Consider the following 24,738-nt stretch of genomic DNA (forward strand, 5'->3'; position numbering starts at 1 on the left):
TTGGTCTGCAACATTCATGAATGCCAGTGAGTACGGCCAGTGGTTGGGGCTGATTTAGAGGGTGCCGTTTTGGAGAATGCTGATCTAGGAGATGTCAACAGAAAGGGACAACTGTCTCTGGACATAGTTGCAATAAAGCACTTGAATAGGTCAGACGTGACTTAGCTTTTAATGGATATGGTGAAATTAAGTATGCAGCAAGGGCCAAATCATACAATACTTTCCTCCAAACCAGCATTTCACAGGAAAGGGAGTGGGAGAGCACCTACCTAGCACGTTTTCCCTCCGCTCCATCAACCCATCAATCTGTACTAGGATGAGGCATCCAAATACAGCCTACATGCACAAAACCCACTTCATGTAGCCAGGACCATGTGGTCATACCATTGGGAAATCTGGTAGTTTGATGGCATGACTTTAGCCCACATACATGGAATATTAAGCCATAGGGGAACATATTATATATGCATGAATGGCCAGGGTAGCAGAAGTGATGACACACTCATCTTTCCTCCATGGATCAGGGGAAAAGTATCATTCAGTCTGGCCCCTTATACAATAGAAGCAGCTGAGCATTAAAAACACTGTGAACTTGCGGTGATGTAAAAAGTGAAGCAAAATGAAGTGAAGCTTTCTCTGCGGTGGCGCCCCATCTATGGAATGTGCTCCCCAGAGAGGTCCGCCTGGCACCGTCGTTATTTGTTTTTCAGCGCCAGGTTAAGACCTTTTTATTCCAGCAATATTTTAATAAGTTTTAATATTGTCTTTTCTATGTTTTTAACTGCAGCCAGTGTGGGTCAGGAATTTATTTATGTTATATTTTATGCTGTAAGCCGTCCTGAGACTTTTTGCGAACAGGATGGCATATAAATATTTTAAATAAAGAAATAAATAAAATGAAGAATTGTCTGAGATATTTTGTGTCTGAGGCAGAACAAACTTGCACTACTCTCCACCACACCCCAGCCACTGGAAAAATGTGATAGTAAATGAAATTAATTATTGTCAATTATCTTCCCACTGCTGGCCTTTTAAGGATAACTTAGGTTCAGCTGCCTAAGGAAGGCTACCTCACCTTTCCTAATGGTAGAACTAGTCCTGCATGTCTCCAGAAATTAGAAGCACTTTTCCTTTCATAAGCTGCGAACCGAGGAAAGCTCATGTGTTCCATTGTGAAATGACTACCTTAGAGTTGAACTCCTCAAACTTCTCTAAAGGAACATAGAAACAGAGCGAGTCAGAAGGGACCTCCTGGGCTATCTAGTCTCCAGCCAGCTCCACTCATGAGATGCCTAGCATGTGCATGTCCAAAGAAAAGGTAATATTCATAAGAATGTGGATGCCACTTTTAATCCCAGTTTTACAGCATGTAATTGTTAGTTCTCATAGTGATCTTGTAATGTGAGTCGCTGGTATTCCAATTTTTAGACAAGGAATAGAAGCGGAGGGATATTTGCTTTGTTGCACACTAAGTTCATGGTTCAGTCGGGATTTGAACTGAAGTCTATTGATTTACAATGGCTGAAGCAGCTGTTCCTTCTTTTTCTTTAGGCAAATTTGGGAAGAAAGACAGTTTAAATGAGTTCATAAAACCCTGAGTCATGTCAGGCTTTTACGCTGAAGGATCACAAAGGAAGGATGATAGATGCTCTGTCAGCATGAAAGAGATTATTTAGAGGAAGAGGAGACTGCACTGCATTTGTGTGTGCTCTGATGCATCTACCTGGCACTGGAGGATTGTTTGTGTTTGTAGGTACACAAACCTACATGTGCACCCAGGACATTTTTACAAAGATTGCCTGCCTTACATTTTCTCTGATTAGTTCCCTTTCTTCAAAATGTTGACCCTGGCATGCCTATTTCTTTTTTTATCATAAAGCTAACCAAGAAACCTCCTGAATTCACTTTGCAGCTCAGAGATGTAGCACAAGCTCCTGCACGTGTACCTAAGATCCTGGCATGGGAACAGACAGACATCTCCTTCCTTTCTAGTATGCTTGAGAGAGCCCAAACATCCCATGATTTCTTCTTCCAAAAAATAAAGTGCTATGAATGTTCTAATGACTTGGAGAGATGAAAGTCCTTCATGCAAAAAGACGAATACCTGAAGCAGCACGGCACTCTGAGCCCATGCTGGGACACTGAGTCAGCCATGAGTCAGAAAAGTGCTGCTGACTGCATCAGCAATGCGACCCTACTGCAGATCAGCTTCTGCAGCGACAGAACCCCTTCCAGAATCCCTTCTGGACGTGACACGACTAACTTTATGAGATCTGCTATAATTATAGCCCAAGGAGGACCAACAGACAGCCAGCTTTAGCAACTCACCCCTTTTCAATCATGCAGGTTCAGCTGACACCTTTGGCGCTAGAGCACTATTTGAAGTGTTCTCTGGGTTTGGGTATACAGTTAGTATAAATTAATAGGGTGCCATTCCAAGCTAAATGGATCAATGAAATGGATCGATTAAAACATGGTGAATGGGTAAGGTGTTACCAGGTTCTTCCTGAGATTAAAAGCATGAATTATTAGGAGGCGCTGGCACTGAGCCTAGGGAAAAAACTGTATCTGTCAAAACATAATTCTGTATAAGCTACTAGGGAAGATGTTAAACCAGGATCTCGAGCAGAGAGTCTGCCGGGCCTTACTTCCTGTGCCACAGACGTTTGTCCCTTCAGATTAAGTTCTGTAAGTAAAAGCCACCTTCTGGATTGCCTTGCCAGACTCCCATCAGCTAAAGCTACAGCCTCAAAGTGGTTGAGTGAAATATATCTGGTGAAATGTATCTGGCCCCACCAAAGCTAACTTTCAAGCCACCGTCCCACAGTTTGCACTTTTTGTCACCTGTTTCATCTTACCTAACCCAGGTTGTTACTAATCTTCAGCTCTGTAAGCCATGTTTGGTACTGGATCTCTGACCACATCAATAATTGCTTTGTTTTTCATTTTTTCCTCTTGGCCTGATCTAATAAGTGTCTCCTCCCTCTGGTCATCTGGCTAGTGTCTCCCAGTGGCAGATGCAGCCCACACTGCCACCTGATGCAAAGTTAAGCCCCAGGTCTGACCTTTAATAATGCTATTGCTAACATTACATTTCTCAGCACATAGTGCAGAACTTAATTCTGTCAGAAATGTCAGATGCACATCTTGGAGGGATCTTTAGATCTTCTCCAATGTATCTGACATCCTGCAGAGGTTTCTAACATTACCAAGATGAACACCAGCATCCATATTCTAGTGGATTCTGGCCTACACTTTCAAATACAAGTCAGGAAATGTAACACTGCATGTGCTTCATATTCTGCAGAATTAAACACAGAGATAAAACGATACAACAGGTCTCTACAGTGGTGACACCACTCTCTTCTGGGCTTTAGCTGGCTCCCTGTGATAGTATAATAGTGTTGGTCATAGCTGCACAGACAATGGAAATGGACCAACATCAGCCAGGAAATCTCTTCTCACAATGTTGACATGCAGTTGCCTTGTGCACTTGACACTATGACCTGGACAAAACCAGCAATATAGTCCCTTACCTTCTACAATGAGCCACACTTGCTGTGATTCCTCCTTCTTTCCATTGGTCTCAACTTGGCACCAGTACTTCCCAGAGTCTCTCCGATCTACAGATTTCAAGCTAAAATGTTGAGAGAAGGGTATAAAATTGTAAATAACACAGCACAAAACCAACTAGCTGTCAAATTATAGAACAGTAGAGTTGAAAGGGGCCAGAGGATCCAACCCCCACTGCTCAGTGCAGGACTCCCAAGTTAAACCCTCTCAGATGGCTGTCCAGTTGCATCTTGAATGCCTCTAGTGTGAGAGAGCCCACAACTCCTAGGTAAGTGACCAGGAGTTGTTTGTTTTTCGGCACCAGGCCAAGACCTTTTTATTTAAACATCATTTTAATTGTTAATATGATTTATTGATTTTATGTCTTTGGGCAGGACGTCTCCAATTATATTGTTGTTATACTGTTTTTATATGGATGATATGTATTTGTTTATTGTTGTGAGCCGCCCCGAGGCTTCGGCGAATGGGGCGGCATAGAAGCTCGCTGAATGAATGAATGAATGAATGAATGAATGAATGAATGAATGGTCCCATTGCTGTACTGCTCTTAAGGTCAGGAAAAATTTCTTGATATCTAGCCAGGACCTGGTTTCCAGTAACTTAAGTCTGGTATTCCATGTCCTGCACTCTGGGATGATCAAGAAGAGATCGTGTCCTTCTTCTTTGTGACAGCCTTTCATGTACTTGTAAAGAGCTTTCATATCACACCTCAGTCTTCTCTTCTAGAGGCTGAACATGCCCAGTTCTTTCCATTTCTCCTCATATGGCTTTGTTTCCAGTCCCCAAGTCATTCTTGTTGCCTTCCTCTGAACTCTTTCCAGCTTGTCTGCATCTTTCTTAAAGTGTGGCACACAGTACTCCAGATGAGGCCTCACCAGTGCTGAGTAAAGGGGAACTAGTACTTCACATGTCATCACAAAATATTTCAAAGCTATACTGCGATGTACAGACATACAATCATTTGAACCATTCCTGCAATGGAAAAGTATTCCTATAATATGCCTTCCTCCTTCAGCATCCACAGGAACACAGCAGTCTTATGACCATATGAAGCTAGCTTATACTATAAGAACCTAGGCCTTACTGTATCTGAAGAAACATCTCTTTTCAGATCAACACGCTGAAACCCTCCTTTAGGCACATCCATTATTGAAGGCAGAATATTCAATAAAGAAGGGGAGTGTTATTTTTTGGTTACAGAATGTCCTCCTTACAGAGGCTCATTTAGCTTTGTTGCTCAATCTTTTCGGTGCTAGCAAACATGTTTTGTTTACGCAGCCATATTAATTTTCTGTAAATTGATTTTTATGGATTGTATCTACTGTTTTATTGCCTGATGATCAATTGTATACTACCCAGCAACTGTAACAAGCGTAAAGGCTGGCCTACAAACAATCATTTAGAATACATGAAATCTATTCCTTACTTCTTGTGGTCAGGCAAAGGTCCATCTGTTCCAGCATTCTGTTCACATAGCAGCCAACCAGCTTCCCATAGGAAATCCACAGGAAAGGCATGAATGCAATGGCACCCTTCCACCATATGAGAGGCACTCATTCTCCAAGGTCTCACACAGAGGCCTTCCCCAGCCCTGCTACCTAAGAAGTGGCAAGGATTGAACTCAGGATTTTCTGCAGGCAAAAATGTGTTCTCACTGCTTTTGGGCCCTCTGAAGTGGTAAGAACAAGCCATTGTTTTTCAGTATTCTGTGGGGTGATGTCACGGTCACTCTTCACTTAGATATGGATGTGAAGCAAAGCCCATGTAGTCATCTTTTCAATTAAAAATGTTCAAGTGAATAGGTCTCAGGAGTTATTTGAAGGAGGAGATTAGCCAAATACTGCAGAGCAAACAGCACAACACAAATGACTGAAAATATGCCCTGAGGCAAAAAATATTAGGGTTGGGAGAGGGACAGGGGAAACCTACTGTTCTCAAAACTGCTATGGAATCTTTGGTTCCCACAGAGGAGAGATAAGTGCTTATCTAGAACTACTGTACAAATTAATTAACCAAGTGCCAAGGAATTCCTGTCTGAAGAAAGCAAGAGAGTTAACTAATTCGCTGGGTTCCAGAAAGTCTAACTGCTTTCAACCTGGAGGTTGCCAGACCACTCAAATCCTGAGACTGGAGCCTGAAAACATGCAGAGAAAGTAAATGTATTGGTCTGACAGGAATGAAGAGGGTGGAGCAAATGTTCCTTCATCAAGGTAATGACTCAGGAGTTGGAACACTTCCTCCATGACCTTCTTCAGCAGTGCAGCTGAAACTTCATAAGGCTCCTAATGAACTCATTTCTTTCTCATTGGGGAGGGAAAACATAGTATATGGTATCTCGGGAAGTCACTGCATTCAATGCAAAGTGTTATCACAGCTTTAAAAGTCTACCCAAGGGAGACATTCTGTCCCACTTGCTCAAGTTAAGGCGCATATATAGATTTATATGAGAGTGAAGACTACATTGAACAGCCTCGGGTTGATGCAACTACAGGTCAAAGTCAAGCCAGGCTGTATTCCAGCTGGGGCAGATCATGGCAGGACCATCCTATGGGGCAAACATGATTCAGACTGTGGGAAGGATTGGGGGACCTGAACTTTCTCTGAGTCACCCCTCAGATTCTCAGAATTCAAGATTCTAGAGAAACTATGAATGCAAACAGACTCAGGGAAGAGGTGTTTGGGAACAGGCAACTCTTGTACATATCTGGCCATTGCTGCTGGATTCACTACAGTTGCAAGGAGTCTCAAGAAAAATGCCTGATTCTTTTTTTCTGCACACCTCAAGCAAACTACTTTGAACATTATATTTTATGTAGTGTAGCAAGCTTGGTTTGATCTAAAGGACGGAGTAAATGTGCTGGAACATATCTTGTGGGGGATGACTAAGGCTTGGTTTGTATGACACATCCTCCTCTCCCAAAAGGATTCAGATCTCAGAAGCTTGATTTTAATTAGGGCATCTCTTTTATTCAAAGAGAAGGAGAGAGGGACATGGTGGGAATAAATGAATGCAAGCAAACTTTTAAGTACATTTCTGAATTTAACCTTCCCATTTTGCTGTAAGAAATGTTGGAGCAAACAAGGTGAAAAGGGAGTGGTGAAGCTGTTTTTCATTTGCCCTCAGAAAAAGATGCTATAAACACAAAGGCCAGGAGATGGAAAGCTGTACTGTACCAGAACAGTACAGCACAAGCAGGAAGCAGTGCTGCCTAATACAAGGCACACTGCCTGTTCTGCTTAGCTCTAATCTTAAGAAATCATGCTATGGAATTAATGGAGTGAATAGTTCTCTGGGCTCTCTTTGCTAATAAAGTGAACAGCTAAGATAAAATGTCGGGATGGTCAATTTGGGGGTCAATTTACAAAATGCTACATCACATTTTACTGCATTCATTTCATTGTTCTTTTCCCCCTGTAAGTGGCCCAGAGAAAGTTTAATTATAGGGCAGACTGTAACCATTAGAAAGGAAAATACATCAGGAGAGGGAAAGGCTGCCTTTGTATGTCAAATTGGCAGACTCTCCATTGATTTTTGTCTCTCTGTCATAAAAACGAACCCTTATTCCACAGCCAAATTCAGGATGTAGGAAACAGAAATCCTCTGATCAGAAAGTGGCACTAGATTTTAAATATTATATATGCCTTAATTTAGTTACTTGTGAAACAGAACTTTTTTCTATGAACCATTCCAGAAAGCCTTATTGCCTGGAGTTTGGATCATGGCAAGAGCCCAATCAGGTACTATGAGCCCCCTTCAGGAGCTCTCTAACGCCACTGTACGTTTGCATACAAGGAAATTGTTCAGAGCATCAGAAGCCCTTCCCACCAGCTGCCTAGCTGAGCAGCAAACTCTTGGCACAGGTCATCTAGTGATACGATATACTAGGGTCCCCTCCCAAGGTAACCCCATTTTCCAGCCCCAACCAAGGATGCTCTCTTACTCTAAAACACAGGACTTGGTGAAAACCAAACAGGGAGTGTATCTCATCTCTCCAAAGTGTGAAGTTCCACTTTCTCCTGCCAGTGCTGTTTCCCCTAGTCTATGATCTCTGTAGCATCTAAGACTCCCCCTTAGAAATGATCACCTTATTCTTGCTTTCTTTACTTCCACTGGTGTTTTAAAGCAAATAAGGTAAGCTCCAACATTAAATCAAAAAGGAAATTCAACACAGACCCCAACTGTACTGAACACACATATTATAGAACTGTTCAGAGCTTGGCCTCTTCAGGCTTCACTCTCAACCTCAACTTTGTCTTCCTCTTGCCACTGCACACTAGCTCTTGGCTCAACATGGTTCCTCCAGCTAAAGCAAAACTTTGCTCTCAAGGCATAGCAGGCAAGACAGAGAAGTCAGTTGCTGGTCTTAGAAATGGGGCTGCATCCCTCCCTGTTGTGAATGACGGCTCAATAGGTAAACAACCCACACAGTTCGTGAGCAATAAAACTAAAGTCTTTTATTGCTACTTATCTACAAGATTTACAACACTACAGATAAACTCTACTGTTGAGGTCTTTACAAGGCAGATGCTAACTCCTTAGTGACATCTCTCAGGGAGCCCACGTGGGACTAGCTATCTTGGTCCCACCTTTCCCCTCTGAGGCGGGACAAAGCTTGCTTTTGCTCCAATCTGCGCAGAGAATGCCTAAGGGTCGTGCGGGAAAGGTCTACTCCGCCTCCTGTGTCTCCTGTGTCATGCTCAGGAGGTTCAGTGTCAGGAGGAAGGGGGGCAGTCTGCTCAGGCTCTCCATGAGCAGAACTTATAGTGCCTTTTCCCTCGGAGCCCTCTGGCTTTGATGCAGGCTTGGGTGTTTGCTCAATGGGCAAAGGGTCAGGATGAGGCACGGCTATCTGTTCAGCCATTCCCAAGCTAGGTTGTCGGGGAGACATTTGGCTACAGGGTCTTAAGCATAAATCCTCCTCGTGAGGTGCCGCCTCTGCTGGGGCGTCAGGCACGACACTCCCACAGCTTGATCAGTCAGCCTTGACTTGACTTCTTGACCTGAACTTCCCTGGGGAAAGTCAGCCTCCCAGCCAGTCGGGGGGGGGGGGGGGGGAACACAGGCTCTTGCTTCCTTTGTACCCCCTAAGCGATAAAAAGAGTTGTGTACTAAATGCATGCCTTATGTCATGACCAGATCACACCAGCTGGCCCAAGGCAATTTGCTGCCCAAGGTGAAGGACAAGAAAACACTCCCCCTCCATTCCACGTATAAAAGCCAACTGAATTGGGCAGATGTATCTGTCTTCAACACCAGTGACATGAGGGCTTCTTCCACTTCACCTGATGACAGCCAGCTAACTTGGGGGTGGGGTGGGGGCAAAGCAGACCACATGACACACGTCCTTCTTCCACCTCCTTGCTGCTGCCTCCCAGCAGCTGCCAACCTGAAGTGACCGCTTCCCTCAGTCTAATGGCAGGGCTGGCTTGGAAGATCACCTCTGACTCCTGGTCATGTACTGTCCTGCAGCCCACCCATCTTTATGCTTTTCCCTCCAACCGTAGGGGAGCAGAGTAGTTAAGCTATGAATCAGGAATCCCCCAGGTAGCCTCTTGCCCCTGCTGTGAGCTTACTAGGTGGCCTCAAACAGGCCACTGCCCCTCAGCCCCAGCACCCCATCGCCTATCAACAGTGTGAAGGATAATAATACTGATATCCTTATGGTGGTTGTACAGCTAGATTACAACCACATAATGCATGCAAAGTGCTTTGGACACTTGAAAGTGCCACACAAAGAAAAAGTATTATTAACTACAGGAACAGGAAGTGGTTCAGAATAGACTTTCAGATTCCTAGGCATGAAATGTTTAGGTGCCCAGGATTTTAATCAAAGAAGAAAGCTTTGGGTGGAATACCTGTGAGTGCACTGCATATTTGCACAGCTCATGTTTGCACAGTTGTATCAGCTGAACATATCTCACAGGGCTGTTGTGAAGATAAAATCAGTGGGAGGGGACGAATGTCATCCTGAGTGCCACAGAGCAAAAAATGTAAACTTTTTTTTTTTTTTTGGCATCCTCTGTTCTGTGCATCACACCTACCTGAGGAAACCAATCCAGTGTTCTTCATCGACTGGAATGTACACCTGGTCTACACTCTGCACCACAGCGCCATCCTTGATCCATAGCATCTCTGGGTCTTCCATTCCCTCGAGGCTGCAGTTCAGCTTCACAGGCTGACCTTGAGACACCTTCAGTTTGATTGGCATTCCTGTAGCCTTCGTTCCTAAAAGAAAGCAACCTCCCTCCTCTCCACGCCCACAAGAGGGGAGTGAGGAGGTTGGGAGTACAGCAAATTAATCAAGGTTGGTGGCCTGGCATGCAATACAGTTGAAGAACAAAACACATAGGCCTCCCAAAAAGGCCTCATCAAAGCTTTATTATATTTGTTGAATGATTATAGGATAAGAGTCTTGAAATTCCAGTTAGCAAATAACAGAGGAGGCTAAATCCATGTGGAGGTTCTTCTGTAATATGCCAATTTGGAGATCAGCGGGGCGAAAGTCACAGAGCACCGATGTGTGAGTGGCAAATACAGATGGAATCAGTGCAACAGGACCCTGGCAATGCTTTTCAAGGTGTTATTCTTGGAATGGTGGTACAATCCTACCCAAGTCCCCTCTGGATTTTTGACTGCCAGGTAATATTCATGCTCTCTTTGGGAATCATGGCTTTTGATCACTACCTACGAAAAGAGCTGACATTTTAAGAAATCATTCATACAGGGGGTTATTCAGTGAACACACTCCCTTTATTGCCAAAGCTCCTAAGCACTGTGGAAGCAAAGTCTGATTGAGAGTTTTGCCATGAAGCTGTTTACAGAATCTACTTTTCTCTCTCTCTAATGTGCGGCATGGGATTACTTCATCCAGTAGCCAAGCAACCTCCAAACCTAGGATGCAGTGCCAAATTCTGATATCATCCCCCATTTGGATGGGTGTCACTAATTCATTTGCAGGCAGTTGCATTTCTTAGATTTCTTTTGGGATAAATGCCTCGGGGCCCTCAAATGTGTTGAAATGGGTAGGTGGAGAGCAATTGCTTCCATAAGAAATTGATGCATGAAAGACGATAGCAGGCAGTGATACTGAGGTAGGCTGGAACAGCCCATGGGAGAAAAATGAACATATGTGACAAGGAAGAAAACAAACAGAATGGTAAATAAGCAGCAAGGTAGAATAGCAAGTTTCAAGATAACGCCAAACTTCTTTCATTATCCCTGCTGTAACTGCTGGACCGCTGTTCTGTTAGCTATCAACAGAAAAGGAAGTGCCAATTATCTGTTTTCTGTCAGATTATTAATAGGATTCTTACCTTTGCAATGAGTCATGACTAGTTTGTATTGATTGGTGTTAATACTTTATGGGCTGTTGATTTTGTTAGCCCCTCTGAGCAGGCTGATGGAAAGGGGACGTGCATTTAATACATAGCTACATTAAACTGTCATTTCAGTATTACAGGCATTGAGAAGTTACTCTGTTCCAACATGCTGACATTCACTCTGGAATTTGCTGCAAATGCATGAGGAGGACTGTGTGTTCAAGCTCTGCCTCCCAGTATCTGCAGTCCAAATGGAGACCATCACACATTCAGTGCAAAGGTCCGAAGGGGGATCCAAGGGCACTTGGCTGATCTCTTTTAGAATCTCCTTTCCAACAATAATGCCAATTGTGCAAAGGCCAGGAGTGAAGGGAGCAGGGATGGAACGTGCAAGAACTTTGGAGCTGCCCTTCAGGTACTCCACTCTAACCACTGCCCCTGCTGGCCAAGCATTTGTGATGTAGTCTCCTCTGCAGCCATGCTATGGGGAGCCATGCAGACTATGCAACACACTGTAATGAATGGGTGACTCTTGTAGCAGCGACTTAATTTGTGACAAGTGATGCCCCAGCTATGGGCACCAAGGAAATGGCTATTGGGGGAATGGGGAGCTGGGCTGAGACAAGTATAAAAGAAGAGCACCCATATCCTAAGTACTGACACTCTTTCTTTCATTCATTCATTCAGTCAGTCAGTCAGTCCACAACCATTAATAAGCAGCTTGCAAGTGCAAGTATCTGTTGCATCTGGTACCCACTGTTCATTCCACAAGCAACCAGGCAGACAATCAGCAGGCACAAAGAAAAGGATTTCCCCCCTGCTCCATCCCCATGACATGATGCCCATAAGCCAGCCTTCCCAAATGTGGTGCTCTCAAGATATGTTGGACCACAACTCCCAACTCCCCTCGTTCCCAGTTGATGATAGGAGGGAGGGCTGCCATAACTGAAGCCTCTGACAGAAGTGACTGGTACAAACTCAAATATCCTGCTATGAGGTTGCCACAGTTGACATGGATATGGACATGACATGGTAGGCATGTCATGAGTGGAGCCAGTTGGAGCCAGGGGTCAGACTAGATGGCCTGGGAGACCCCTTCCGAATCACTCCATTTCTGTGTTTCCATGTCCTCTCCAGGCTCCTTTGCTTTTCCAGAGTTCATGGCAGAATCAAGTACAACACACCCAAAATGTAAATACATTGGTTTCTGCTCTGAAGCGCTGCTTTCAAAGGCAGAGGGCCACTGCAAAATAAAAAGGTGGCAACTCCAGTCCTATGTATGCTTTCAGAATGCACCCTACAACTGATGTTCTTCATTAAAAACACTGGCATAATGCTGCTGATACTACCTGGCAACTTCTTTGAATACCCTTTCCCACTGTTGGTACAAATCAGGCTCAGGCCTTCGCTGGTGCTGCCAGCTCAGAACACTCCCAAACCTAAATGACAGCATTTGGCCATGTGCTAGTCACTTTGATCGCACCAGTGACCCAAATGCATCTGCCAGTGGAGTAAATTCTCTCTACTCCCTGCAGCCCCCCCTCCCCCACATACACTCCCAAGCCTGGGGACCCTCCTGTGCAGGCTGTGAAAGGGAAAGGAAGAGGCTGGGGAACATCCGTTGTGTGAACAGAGGTCAGCTTTTGCCATGTTGGAAGCAGCCTATGGGCAGGCCACCCCATAACACTGAGTGCAGGCCAGCTGAAGGTGAACTGAGGGCCTTCCTGGTGGAGGCAAGCCTAATGACTACACAGCAGCTTTTTTCAGTGCCTGGTGAATAACTTTTATTTTTCAAAGCTTTTCGGTCCTATACATATTTAACACTTTTAACATCTGGGCACTAAAAAAGTATTTCCTATTGTTGGTTTCATGCTGTTGCTAGTTTTGTTCTGTTTGAGAATTAGTATTTCCCTTTTACTTCTTCCAGTTTTATATTTTTAGCCTAAATTGAGGTGAGTAACTTTGCTTATTAGGCAATATAGTAATAAAAATATTGTGAATCAAATACATTTATGCAATTTCTATAATAGTCACTCCACCTAATAAATCTGTATAGAAAAAATGTGTTTCATTCTTTTATTGGATTTTTATTGGATTAGTAGTCTGGGAATCTACTGGTTCCCATAGCATGCTCTTTGTAATTATTATTATTTTGTTGTCTCTGGTAATGAAAACTGCTGAGAGCAGTGAAGCTGGCAAAATATCTTACATTTACATGCAACACTTTAGAAAGATATTTTTGTGGGGAGGGGGAGCTAAGGAACTAAAAACACTCCTAAGCCATTATTATTTAATTCAGCAATTGAATATAGTGTCTGTGTGCATGTGTGTGTACACGTGAATGAAAGCACCCTCCCTCTCATAACAATGCTGAAACAGTCATGTTATAGAAACCTAAACTCCATGCATGAAATGCTAGGCAATCTTATAATACAGGCAAATACCTTGTAGCAGCAAAATTACTCTCCTGTTAGTAACCCACTTGGCCAAATCACCTAAATCATGAACAAATATTGCTATCTTTGGAAGCAATTTCAGATTTCCCATACTTGCTGGGGTTCTAGGAATCGAAGTGCAAAGGAGAGTACAGGACAAGGTACAAGAAGGACTAGATTACAAGAAGGGGAAAGGCAAGAAGTTTCAAAGTACCAACTGGATATTTTTTTGGCATTTGATAAAAGCAAATGAACAATTGCATAAGATATATAAACTGAAGCTCAATCCAGACAAGACGGAGGTCCTGTTGGTTGGCGGATCAGGCTTCGGGGAGGGTGAACTGAACCTAGTCATGAATGGGGTTGCACTCCCTCTTAGGGACAAGGTTCGCAGCTTGGGAGTGCTCCTCGACCCAGAGCTTTCATTGGAAGCTCAGGTGACAGCAGTGGCGAGGAGCGCTTTCCTTCAGCTTTGGCTGATCCATCAGCTGCGCCCCTACCTGGAGTATGACTGCCTGGCGACAGTGACACATGCGTTGGTGACTTCCCAACTTGACTTCTGTAACGCGCTCTACGTGGGGCTACCCTTGAAGACGGTCCGGATACTTCAATTGGTTCAAAATAGAGCTGCCAGGCTGCTGACGGGGACTGGTCGTTATGTTCACATGACTCCAGTCCTCCGTCAGCTTCACTGGCTTCCCATTGAAGTCCGGGCCCAATTCAAGGTGTTGGTGATGACCTATAAAGCCCTAAACGGCCTGGGTCCTGGTTACCTGAACAAGCACTTACGTCCATATATGCCTGCCCGTCCCTTGGGATCTGCGGGAGAGGCCCTTCTCTGGGAATCCTCCATGAAGGAAATTAGGAGGGTGAGTACTCAGAGGAGGGCTTTCTCTGAGGTGGCGCCCAATCTATGGAATGTGCTCCCCAGAGGTCCACCTGGCGCCGTCGTTATTTGTTTTTTGGCACCAGGCGAAGACCTTTTTTATTCAAATATCATTTTAATTGTTAATAGTATTTATTCATTTTATTCTTTGGCCAGGGCGACTTAATTTATACTGTTAATTTATATTATTCTATGGAAGTTTATTTATGGATGTGAGCCGCCCCGAGGCTTCGGCTAATGGGGCGGCATGGAAGTCTTCTAAATAAAATAAATAAAAATAAAATAATAAAAAATATAACATAAATGTGAAAAGATGAGAGGCTAATATTAAGATATATTACATATAAGCATACAGACACACAGAGAGATATAATATCCAATTTCCAGCCACAAGTGTTACCCAATTAAACTCTTCGGCATGGAGATAATCAAAACACAGTCCCTAATGCCTCTTCATAATGTAATGATTATGGAAATCAATTCAAGTTGCTCAATTAAGAGAAGCAGCTTAATAATTCTCATGGATCCGGACCCATAGAGCAGTGTGGCTTTTAGCAATATACCTTTTACGGCCAGATGCGAACTGCTTAAAAAACAGCAAAAATATGGAAGTCTATATGAAAGCATTAATACATATTGCTTCATGTTTATATAAATACATTTGCTTGATTTCCTAGCTACCACTTGGCAACACAGAAATTTAGCAAAAACAGGAAAGGCCAAACAGATCCCATGAGGCCAGGAAGTAGCTGCACCACAGCTGCCCAGCTGTGAAGGGTGCCTTGCCAGTAAGAAGAGGAACAGCAAGGATTGGGCTGCATTTGTTTCGGAATAATACTCAGCAGGACACAGTGCGACACTGTGGTCTCCCTGTGGGTTCTGCTCTTTAGAGGCTTGGTTCCTCTGTGTCCTTACCATTTGTAAGTAACAGTTCCCTAACCAATTTTGTAATAGCATTTAAACTAATTGCTAACTAGACCTGACAATATACTGACTGCTGCTAGACTCCTTTGCACTGCTGCTTATTCAGTTTCAGACTCTGCAAATGTTGATTACCACTAGCAAATAGGCTTTCTTAGGAGAGAAAAATTGGTGGCTAGAAGTATGTGTCTGCATGACAAATAGCCACCCAAATCTTCAAAATACTGTCAGATGCTTCTGACATATAAGACCAGGAACTAAGTCCTTTGGATCTGGAGGGTAGTTCAGAGTTGGTGACTCCATGGCTTGACAACACTATGTAAGAGCTGTTTATGACGCTGATCAGCCCCCTAATATAGGAAAAATCCATGCTGCAGAAACGCATTTTCAGGAGCAACAGATACTGATGTGGAAGCTTGCCCAAGCAAGAGCACATGGTGCAGTTTTTACACATGCAGACTCCTCACCGGCAGTGGCAGGTTCTGCTTCACTGCTGTAATAACGGAATGAGCGGCTATTAAACTTGGAACACCAGAGAGATCGTAGACCTTTCTCACCTTCCCTTATTTCATCAAAGTTTGCAGACTTTGACTGCCTCAGAGAAGTATACAATAATTCCTGGATTTGGTCAGTCATATTCCTGGTCAAAGACTGTCAGGCTGATACATAGAGAACTATTAAGGTGGCGCCACAGGAAGTTGTCAACCTGGTGCCAGCGAGTCCAGATCATCTTTTGCCTTTCGGACTTGTCTTTCCTGTCTTTTCATTCCTATCCGCTTATGTTGTTCCTTTCCGTCTGCTTGCAGAATGCTTTGATGCAATGCTGAGTTAGTCGGCACCCACTCAGCCACACTAACCAATAGTGCCAAATGGATCCTACCTGGAATTGCCAGTTCATGACACAGAGATAAGACTGCGGCTCTAGAAAGCAGAAACTCTGGCTCCCATACCACCAGTGTAGGGGGGGAAAGGGCCACTGCCATGCAAGCGCTGGAGTCTCAGATGTCTCACTGCTGAGGATGCAAGCAACACTGCCTGCAAGTCAGGAACTGGCCACCCAAACTCAAGCAACAGGCCTGGCTAACGGCATCCAAGCCACATGCACATGGGTCTGTGTCCTTCTGAGCAGGTTATTGACTAACCACGGTTTGTGACAGTATGCTCCTGAACGCTCCGTTCCATTTAGTATATACTCCTTTATTTTGCCTAGCTTGTTTCAACAGGAGAACTTAAATTCTGACTATACACTTTTAGAGCTTCTATAGGAAACATTGGCTGTCTTTCTCCCTTTCTCCCCTACCTGTCTATTAGAAAAGAAATTGGAGGACACCTGTAGACATTGAGAACTACCTGCCCTTCTTGTACCATAACAATACAATCTTATGCATTTTTCCTTCAACTTAAACATCACTGGGCTCAATAGGGCTTAGCTCCCAGTAAATGAATTTAGAATTATAGCCTCAGTAGAGTTAGAGAAGAAAATAATTTGTTCAAATGGTTTTGCAAATTCAGTCCACCATTTCACTGGACTTTCTCTTATTTTGTTGATGAGTAACACTGTTTATTTGCAAAATGCTAAATAAATCTATGGCCACATGTCAATCCAAGTTCCTCAAAGTTTTTGCATTGGTGGTAGTGGTATGTCATCACCACAATGAAGAAAACACATTTCTTGAATCAATGCATGTTGCCACCATGTCAAAAGTCTGGGATCAAGTCACACGCAAAAAAGAAGAACCTTCCTACGTATACGAACTACAACCAGTACTCAGATACAGAAACATAAATACGATCAGCCAAAGTCCTTAGAAACATTTTTTAAAAGTACCCACAGAAATCAAAATTCCCCATGATTATTATTCCAGAAGATGTTGATGAAACAAATGTACTTGTGGAGTAGTTGCCATGCACGGCTTTAGAGAATACTGGGCTGTTCACTGATGTTGTGGTTCCCCACCTCCAAGTGTCCTAACCACAGAGCAGCCTAATCGAGGCCAGTGCGTGCTGTTGTGTCTTCACTTAAGACTTCTGAAAATGTAGCCAAGCCACCTATGGAACAGCTTCAAACGGACACATAAAAGCATCATGCTAAACCAAAGGGAAGCAACCTGGTGCCCTCCAGATGTTTTGGATTACAACTGGCATAACCCCCGACCATTCGCCATATTAGCTGCGATCCAACATATTTGGAAGGCACCAGGCACCAGGTTGCTCATGACTGGACTAAACACTCAGCTTCAAAATGGACCGATCCATTTAACCAGCAAGGAAGGTACTGGGGTGAGAGGGTCACATGTTGCAAATCGTGACTATTTCAAAAATGCATTCACTCCTGTAAAGGAGCTGGTTTGCCTTACTATTGCAGGGAAACTGACAGAAAGGTGCCAGGAAACTAATTCAGAGGAGACACTAACTGTTGACTCTGCTGCAGGCACCGTTCATTAACATACGGTGAGGGATGAACTAATAAAATGCCCAAGCTACTTATAAAAGGAAGCTTCAAGATTAATTTGGGAAAAGGAGGGACGCATTCCCCCAATCAAGTTCTCCAAGTTGCTTCAGCTCCGATTAGCAATTAAAAAGAGATTTAGGCCAGCTTCACAGCACCCTGGGAAGACGGGGTGGGGGTGAAATGGGGGCTGTATTTATAGCGGCGGCTCCTTCTTGCTTCTCCCAGCAGTCCCTTCCGGAGAAGTCAATTGTCAAGAGGAGTTTGGTTGTTTTCAACCGAGCGAGTCAGAAATCTAGGAAAGGGGAGGAACGGGAATCCCATCGCTCGAGCAAGCCCCATATGAAACTGTAAATCACTGGCCAAGACCAACCGCAGAAGAGGCGAACTGAGCAACTGCTAAGCAAGAACCGAAGAGCCTCCAAAGCTTCCACGGGGACGAACTTGAGAGGCGTTGAAAATACAACCTGGGGCAAGGCCAAGTGAATCGTGCAGATGTTGCCCCGAATCCCCCGCCCGCCGCCTTCCCTGCCCCCGCCCAGTTGAAGAGAGCCGCCCGGCTTTCTCCGCCTCGGCCAGGGCAGCTGCGGAGCCTTACCTGTGACCGCCGTGCCGTCCCGCAAAGACAGAGCCCATAGTGCCGGCAGCAGCAACAGGAGTCCCCGGATCTGCATAGTCTGCTTCATCTCCATCTCTTCCACATCATCATCTTTATCATCATCCTCCCAGCTACCTCCAAAGCGGCTGCCTCTCCTCGCTTCCACACACCCCCCGCACAAATCTTTCGAAAAAATAAAGGAACGGGAGGGAAAAAAGGGGAGGATGGGCGTACGGCAAAGCAGAGGGGGGTTGAATCGGGAGCTCAGGAGGGAGCCGAAGCGACGATGCCTTTACCGACGGAGCCCCCTGCGCGCGTAGCAGGCGACCTTTCCACACGCACGACCTGGCCGCGCGAGGAGGCGCCCCTGATGTGGCCGGTCCAGCGAGCAGCGATCGGCACGCGCAGCGCGGCTCGGCTCGGCGGCTCCCTCTGCTCCTCTTCCCCGGGCTTGTAATCCCGCGTCTCCGAGCCGAGAAGGTCCCCCCCTGCTGGCCTGCCTCCCGCGGTGCACAAGAGTTCACTCGGCGATCCAGGCTCGGCCGGGCTGCCAACTTCCCCCCGAGCGCCGCCGCGACTTCCTTCGGCAAAATCTTTTCGCGCTGGCTTCCTCCTGCTCCTCCAGGAAATGGCGCTTTCGGGAGGCCCCCACGGCGGAGCTGCGCTGCTCATGACATCACCACCGGCCTCATGAATATGTAGCGCAGCTATTTCTTATCCCGCTTCCTTGAACTTTATTTCTCCCCCGCACGCGGGAAGTGGAAAATAACAAGCCTGCAGGAATGGGGGCGTGCGGCCTCTGGAAGCGGGAGGGAAACAGAAGAAACCGCCGCATCCCTATGTTGCGCCAGTCGCGCAGCGCAGGGACAAGCCTGTTCGTTTGCGCAGGCCGACCAGCTGCTCTTCGCGGGGAGCGCTTGGCCTTCGCCGAAATCAGGAATGATCGTGCTTTGACCGAGAAGTCAGTGCCTGCCGCAGCCCAGCCCTTCCGCGCAGCCTTGGGCTGTCGGGCTGTTTCTTCGCTGGAATACACCTGTGGAGGAATGCATGCACAGCTACAAGGCAACAAAATAGGGAAAAACCCACACAAACCAGCGCATGCAATACACGTTTATGCAGACATCCACATTGATGCGGATGCTGCAGGAAGGCTCAGAGGGGTTTGGATGATAACCCGCCCCCTCTAGTTCTGTCTTTTAAAACCCACATTAATTTTACATTCAGCATTGTTCAGGTGCTCTTCTCGACAAACTTTTCCAAGGTTGGCCTCATCAAGAGGCAGAGCAAGGTGACTGCTCCTGCTGCAGTGTTATACTAGTCAATTTCCCTCGGGTGCAATGGACATTACTGCCTTGTCCCATCCCCAGTATTAAAAAAAGATTTAATCCAGGCAAGTCTGTGAAACTGGGGAAGGCACCATCTTGTCCTTCACCTCAGGCTGTGATGGTCTTGGACCTGCATGGAGTTAATGCATTACACTGGAAATGGTCCTAAGTAGCTCTTCCATTAATAAATTACCCCTTTCTACCTCCATCTCTACTCTTCCCACAGCAGAGTGCAATGTCTGGGCACATGGAAAGCTGTATTACGCCAGTTCTAGAATTTTACATAGGCTGTCTGATAAATGGTTTGAATAGAACTTACCAATTTTTTCCATAAGACAATAAGGAAACTTTGTGAAAGGCTGAGTTTGGTTCATCGCCCAGCAGAAGCGTCCTAGCTCAAATATAAATTATAAACAACTTCTGCCAAAGGGGAAAGCTATGGAACAGGGGGTGGCACTAGCAACCCATACTAATGCAGCCAGTGAACGCTGAGTAGGAAATGTGTAAAATAATTGAGCAGAGCAGTCCTACAATGTTTGTTTGAAAGTAAATCCCACTGCATTCTGATTAAATGTGCGTAGATTTGAAGTCTAAAGGCTAAGGTACACATTTCATTTTTCATAATTTTAAAAGTTCCACTTTTATTTGAAAAAGGAGCTGAAGGCTCTAATATTAAATGTACTTCTGATTCAGATGGGTGCTTTGTAGAAGTTTCCTGCCCAAAATCAACCCTCCTGGCTGGCTATATGCTTCCAACTGTGTTGTTTGAAGCAACCAGTATAATGCACTTACCCACACTGAGCACCATCCTGTTGTCCCCAGCCCACTTCCATAGTCTGTTCAGATCCTTTTAGATCCAGAATACCTGCTCCTTGGTTGTGGCCATCGCCCCCATTTTAGTATCATCGGCAAATTTGATCAGCAGACTTGTCACCCCCTCTTCCAGGTCATTGATGAAAAGATTAAACAGGATTGGTCCCAGGAAAGAGCACAGGGGGACCCCACTCATCACCAACCACTCTCTCAATGATTCCCCACTAATAGTTACCCCCAGCTTTCGGTACATCAACCATGCCCTAAACCATCAGACAGTGCATTGGTCTATCCCAAAACTCCTCAATTTCTCAACCAGAATATCATGCTGCACTTTGTCAAAGGTCTTGCTGAAATCCAGGTAAAAGACATCAACCGTGTCCTCTCCATCTAGCCACCTCGAAACCTTGTCATAGAATTTCACAGGTTCGTCTGGCAGGACTTGTTTTCGTGGAAACCTTGTTGCATGGCCACCAACCTCCCTTCCCTATCTAGGGATTCCAGAGCCTTTCCTATTATGAGCCTTTCAATTGTCATTCCCAGAATGGACCTAAGGGTAACTGGCCTGTAATTCCTCATGTCCCCTTAACTACCCTTTTTGAGTATTGGGACCACTGACAACACTCTCCAGTTCTCTTGAACCTCACCCATTCTCCACAAGACCTCAAAAATGGAAGCCAACGGATGTGAGAGAACCCCTACCAATTCCCTAAGTACCTATGTGAACACTAATCCAAGAATGTTTGTGGCAAACAAACCAACACCCCGTGTGCCATAACATATTTAATACTCTTAAAAATGCCACAAAATATTCAGTTCTAGGAATTCCTGTCAAACTATACCTTTCTCCTATCATTAATAAAGGGGACATACACTCACCCAGGTATGCATTCATAGAAGAGAGAACCCAAGAGTTCTCTCTTCTATGACTTCTATGAACACACTTCCCCCACCCAGGATAAATATGTAGTGTACCTTTGCTTAGCTCTTAGCCAGGGTGGTCTATGACAGTCTGTTCCCACAGATGGAACAGATGTTTCCCCCTGCACAAGTCAAGGTGCATAGGATCTGACACCAGCCAACTTATTTTGGTACCTGATGCAGAAAATCCCACAACTGCCTCTCCCCCATCCCTGACTTCAAGATGATGATGATGAAAGTTGCTGTCCTTTCATTGGTTGGTTACCTGTTGGAGGCCAGCCCATTCTCTTTGCTGACAGCAATGTATTGATAATGCTTCTCCTTGACTTATCCCCACCCACATGGGCATTTCAGCTCCTTTATGTGTCGTTGATTCACTTATGTTTTGTAGTGATGATGGCCTTCAGAACAGTTAGCAACACAGATCCGGCTGTTCTTTAATGCTTCCCAGTTTGATCATCATAGTGAGGAAAAAGGTGTACTCCCTACCACACAGACAATAAACTAAGGCATTTAATGTATTGGTATGTCCCACAGGTCCCACTGCCCACATTCAGAGGTTCCAAGGCCTCTTGGAAAGCAATTTTGAAAGGAGACCGTGGAGGTGAATAATACCTACATTATGCATCAGTACGTGTAACAAAAATTTTGGAAACAAGATGTGGAAGAATGCTCCAATGATAGAGGAAATAGGGAATTTGTTCCCCCTATAGTTTGTAAATGGGACTGCAGGTGGCGCAGTGGTTTAAACCGCTGTGCTGCTGGGCTGGTTGATCGAAAGGTCACCGGTTCGAATCTGCACAATGGGGTGAGTTCCCGTTGCTCCGTCCCAGCTCCTGCCAACCTTGCAGTTCGAAAGCATGCAAAGGCAAGTAGATAAAAAGGTACCACTTCAGTGGGAAGGTAACAGCGTTCCGTGCACTTCGGTGTTTAGTCATGCCGGCCACATGACCACGGAGACTGTCTGCGGACAAACGCCGGCTCCCTTGGCTAGGAAACGGAGACGAGCACCGCCCCCTAGAGTCAGGCATGACTGGACTTTAATGTCAAGGGGAAACCTTTACCTTTACCTTTTATAGTTTGCAAGTGCATGCTGCACTACTGGTTTTAGAAATCAAAGGGGCTGGTCATAATAGACCCAAAACTGTGTGGAGTGAAGAGGTGAGGCTTGAGGATTTCATTAAGGCTCCTCTACCTTTCCCTCATAATGCAAACAATGATTTGGAGTAGAGAAGCAGAGCTGAGAGGGGGAGAAGTCACCCTTTCCCACCAGCTACTGATCTTGAGAACACACAGAGCAGCCGTTTTCCCTGCCCCAAGAGGGTCCAGCTGCTCATTTTTAGAGGCTTTGGAACCTCATAGGATGGGGCGGGTGTGAAATGGATTTGAGTAGTAAAGTGTTAAGTAGAGATAAGGTTAAGCAATCCTTCTTTCCCACTCCGTTTCCTCACTAAATCCACCTCCTAACACTGCTTTCAAAGTAGTCCTCGAATTTTTGTTACTAAAGTTTCTCTGTACCTTGAAGGTGAACCAATAGCATTGGACTCAATGACTTAAGCTGACATTCTGGCTTCCATTTTTAAAAAGACCCAAGCCCCATTTTTTATGGCAGCTGACTGTACTAGGCTGCTGTATTTGTGTGTATTTCTTTTCTGTTGTCATGACAACAAGAACCTCATATCCCTAGATAGTTATTACCCATCAACCCTGAATGTCCTGTAAAAGCTTTGCAATGATTTCCCAATTCTGTCATTTGAGCTCATGGAGTTTCTAACAATCACCATATTTTTTCTAGTTATATCTAATCATTCAATACATTAATAGTGAATTAACTACATTGTTTTAACAGTTTAAAACACTGTAGTTTTAAACTGTCTAGTAACTGAAGTTCTCTGGGTGGTAAATGAGGCATTAAAAACAAAAAATATAAATATTAAAGAAAAAAATTAAAGGACATAACAAAACAAAGATAAAACCGACAGGAAAGAATGAAAACAAATTAAAACTAGTACCAGAAAAAATGCTAAAAGCTCTACAAAAACAGTTCTTAAAATGGAAATGTTTGAAGAATATAATGCTGGAAGAATAAAAAGATACTCACCTGGCACCAAAAGATTGTAGTATAGATGCCAGGTGTGTCTAGGGAGAGCATGCCACAAACAGGGTCACCTTTGAAAAGGCTTTTCTTTAGTAGCCATGTGTCTTACTACATTTATCAATGAGGAGCCTACAGAGGTTTATTTTAATGCCTGGCTAGATACATATGGGAGAAGAAATTCCTTCAGGTAACTTGGCCCCAAACAGTTTAGCACTTTAAAAATTAAAACCAGCCCTTCGTGTTGAGCCTAGAAATGGACTGGCAGCCAGTGCTGATGAAGAGGTATCAGTGCAATATGTTTACATGGTGGAGTCCCTTCATTCATTAGTATAAGCCTTGGTGGGTGCATTCAAACATAATGATAAGCTATTATTGCCAATTGCAGCACCCCAAAACACCCCAAAAGTAGTTGGCCAGAGGAAGGCCCGAAGAATAGTTGGCCAGAGGGAGGCCACATAGTAAAAACACCACAGTTAGGGAGCGGGGATAAGAACAAAATGAACTTTGTGTAACCCACAGCTTACAAGCTAGTCTGACCTCTGATACAGTACTCATAATCAAAGGGACAGTGGAAACTGGTTTTAGCCTCAATGAAAGTTGCAAATGTGCAGGGAGTAAGAACATGGCAAGCCTGTGTGAATCTCAAGCAGTTAAGAAATAGACATGGGAAATGTCTAGTCCTTGACAGAAGAAAAGACTCTTTGAAGCTAACAGCAGTGGGGTGTGGCTACATTGAAGTACTGATGCATTAGGTGTGTATTAGGTGACCTAATTGCTTATCTAGGGTATTAAAAACATGTACTGGGGTGCAACTTTTGAGACACTGCTTTGGGCTGAACATCCCCTTTCGTCTCCCTTTATTCTATAGTGCACTAGAATAAAGCTGGTTTTGGCTCTAAGTCTTGTCTCAGGATACTTTTGACTTGGGTTTGGGTCCACCTGGGTTTGCCCTAGCTGTTGACTGGCTGAATTGGGTAACACTATGGTGGAAACTATGGTGCCATGACTTGTTATACCGGAATTCAGCAACCATGGTTTGGTCTCTGTGGAACCACGGAGAGAAACAACTCTCCATGCTTCATCATAGCTTGCTTTAGTGTCTGAACCCAGAAACCATGCTTCAGTGTCGTTTCCACATTTTGTTTATAGACTTATGAGCAAGAGTGGATGTAGCTGCAGCAACTGCTCCAGTCTGCACTCGTTGTTGTCCAGCTCTGCATAGCAACTGCTGACTTGCAGCTAGCAAAGCCCTGATTGGATGCTGTGTGCTCCTTTTCCCCCCCTTTTCCCATGCTCTGCCCTTGGATGCCCGGCTGCAACTTCAGAATGCCAGTGTCCGCTTGGCAGCGTGCTGCACTGCCTCCAGCAGCAGCGACCTTGGAGGCAGCCATGCTTGGTT

The 24,738-nt window shown here is 44.8% G+C and overlaps 1 protein-coding gene across 1 annotated transcript in view; it reads right to left on the minus strand.

Annotated features, from left to right (window-relative positions):
- Positions 1-18,466, minus strand: part of TYRO3 (TYRO3 protein tyrosine kinase) — a 69,391-nt gene extending 50,925 nt beyond the window's left edge. The window contains exons 1-3 of the mRNA XM_044437033.1: positions 18,183-18,466; positions 9,616-9,799; positions 3,537-3,637 (exon numbers count right to left, since the gene is read on the minus strand). Coding sequence (XP_044292968.1) covers positions 3,537-3,637; positions 9,616-9,799; positions 18,183-18,276 — 379 coding nt within the window. The 5' untranslated portion in view covers positions 18,277-18,466. The remainder of the gene's footprint in view (positions 1-3,536; positions 3,638-9,615; positions 9,800-18,182) is intronic.
- Positions 18,467-24,738: the final 6,272 nt, after the last annotated feature.

This window comes from Varanus komodoensis, unplaced genomic scaffold (genome assembly GCF_004798865.1).
Source record: "Varanus komodoensis strain SLA01 unplaced genomic scaffold, ASM479886v1 scaffold3, whole genome shotgun sequence".
Classification (NCBI taxonomy): domain Eukaryota; kingdom Metazoa; phylum Chordata; class Lepidosauria; order Squamata; family Varanidae; genus Varanus; species Varanus komodoensis.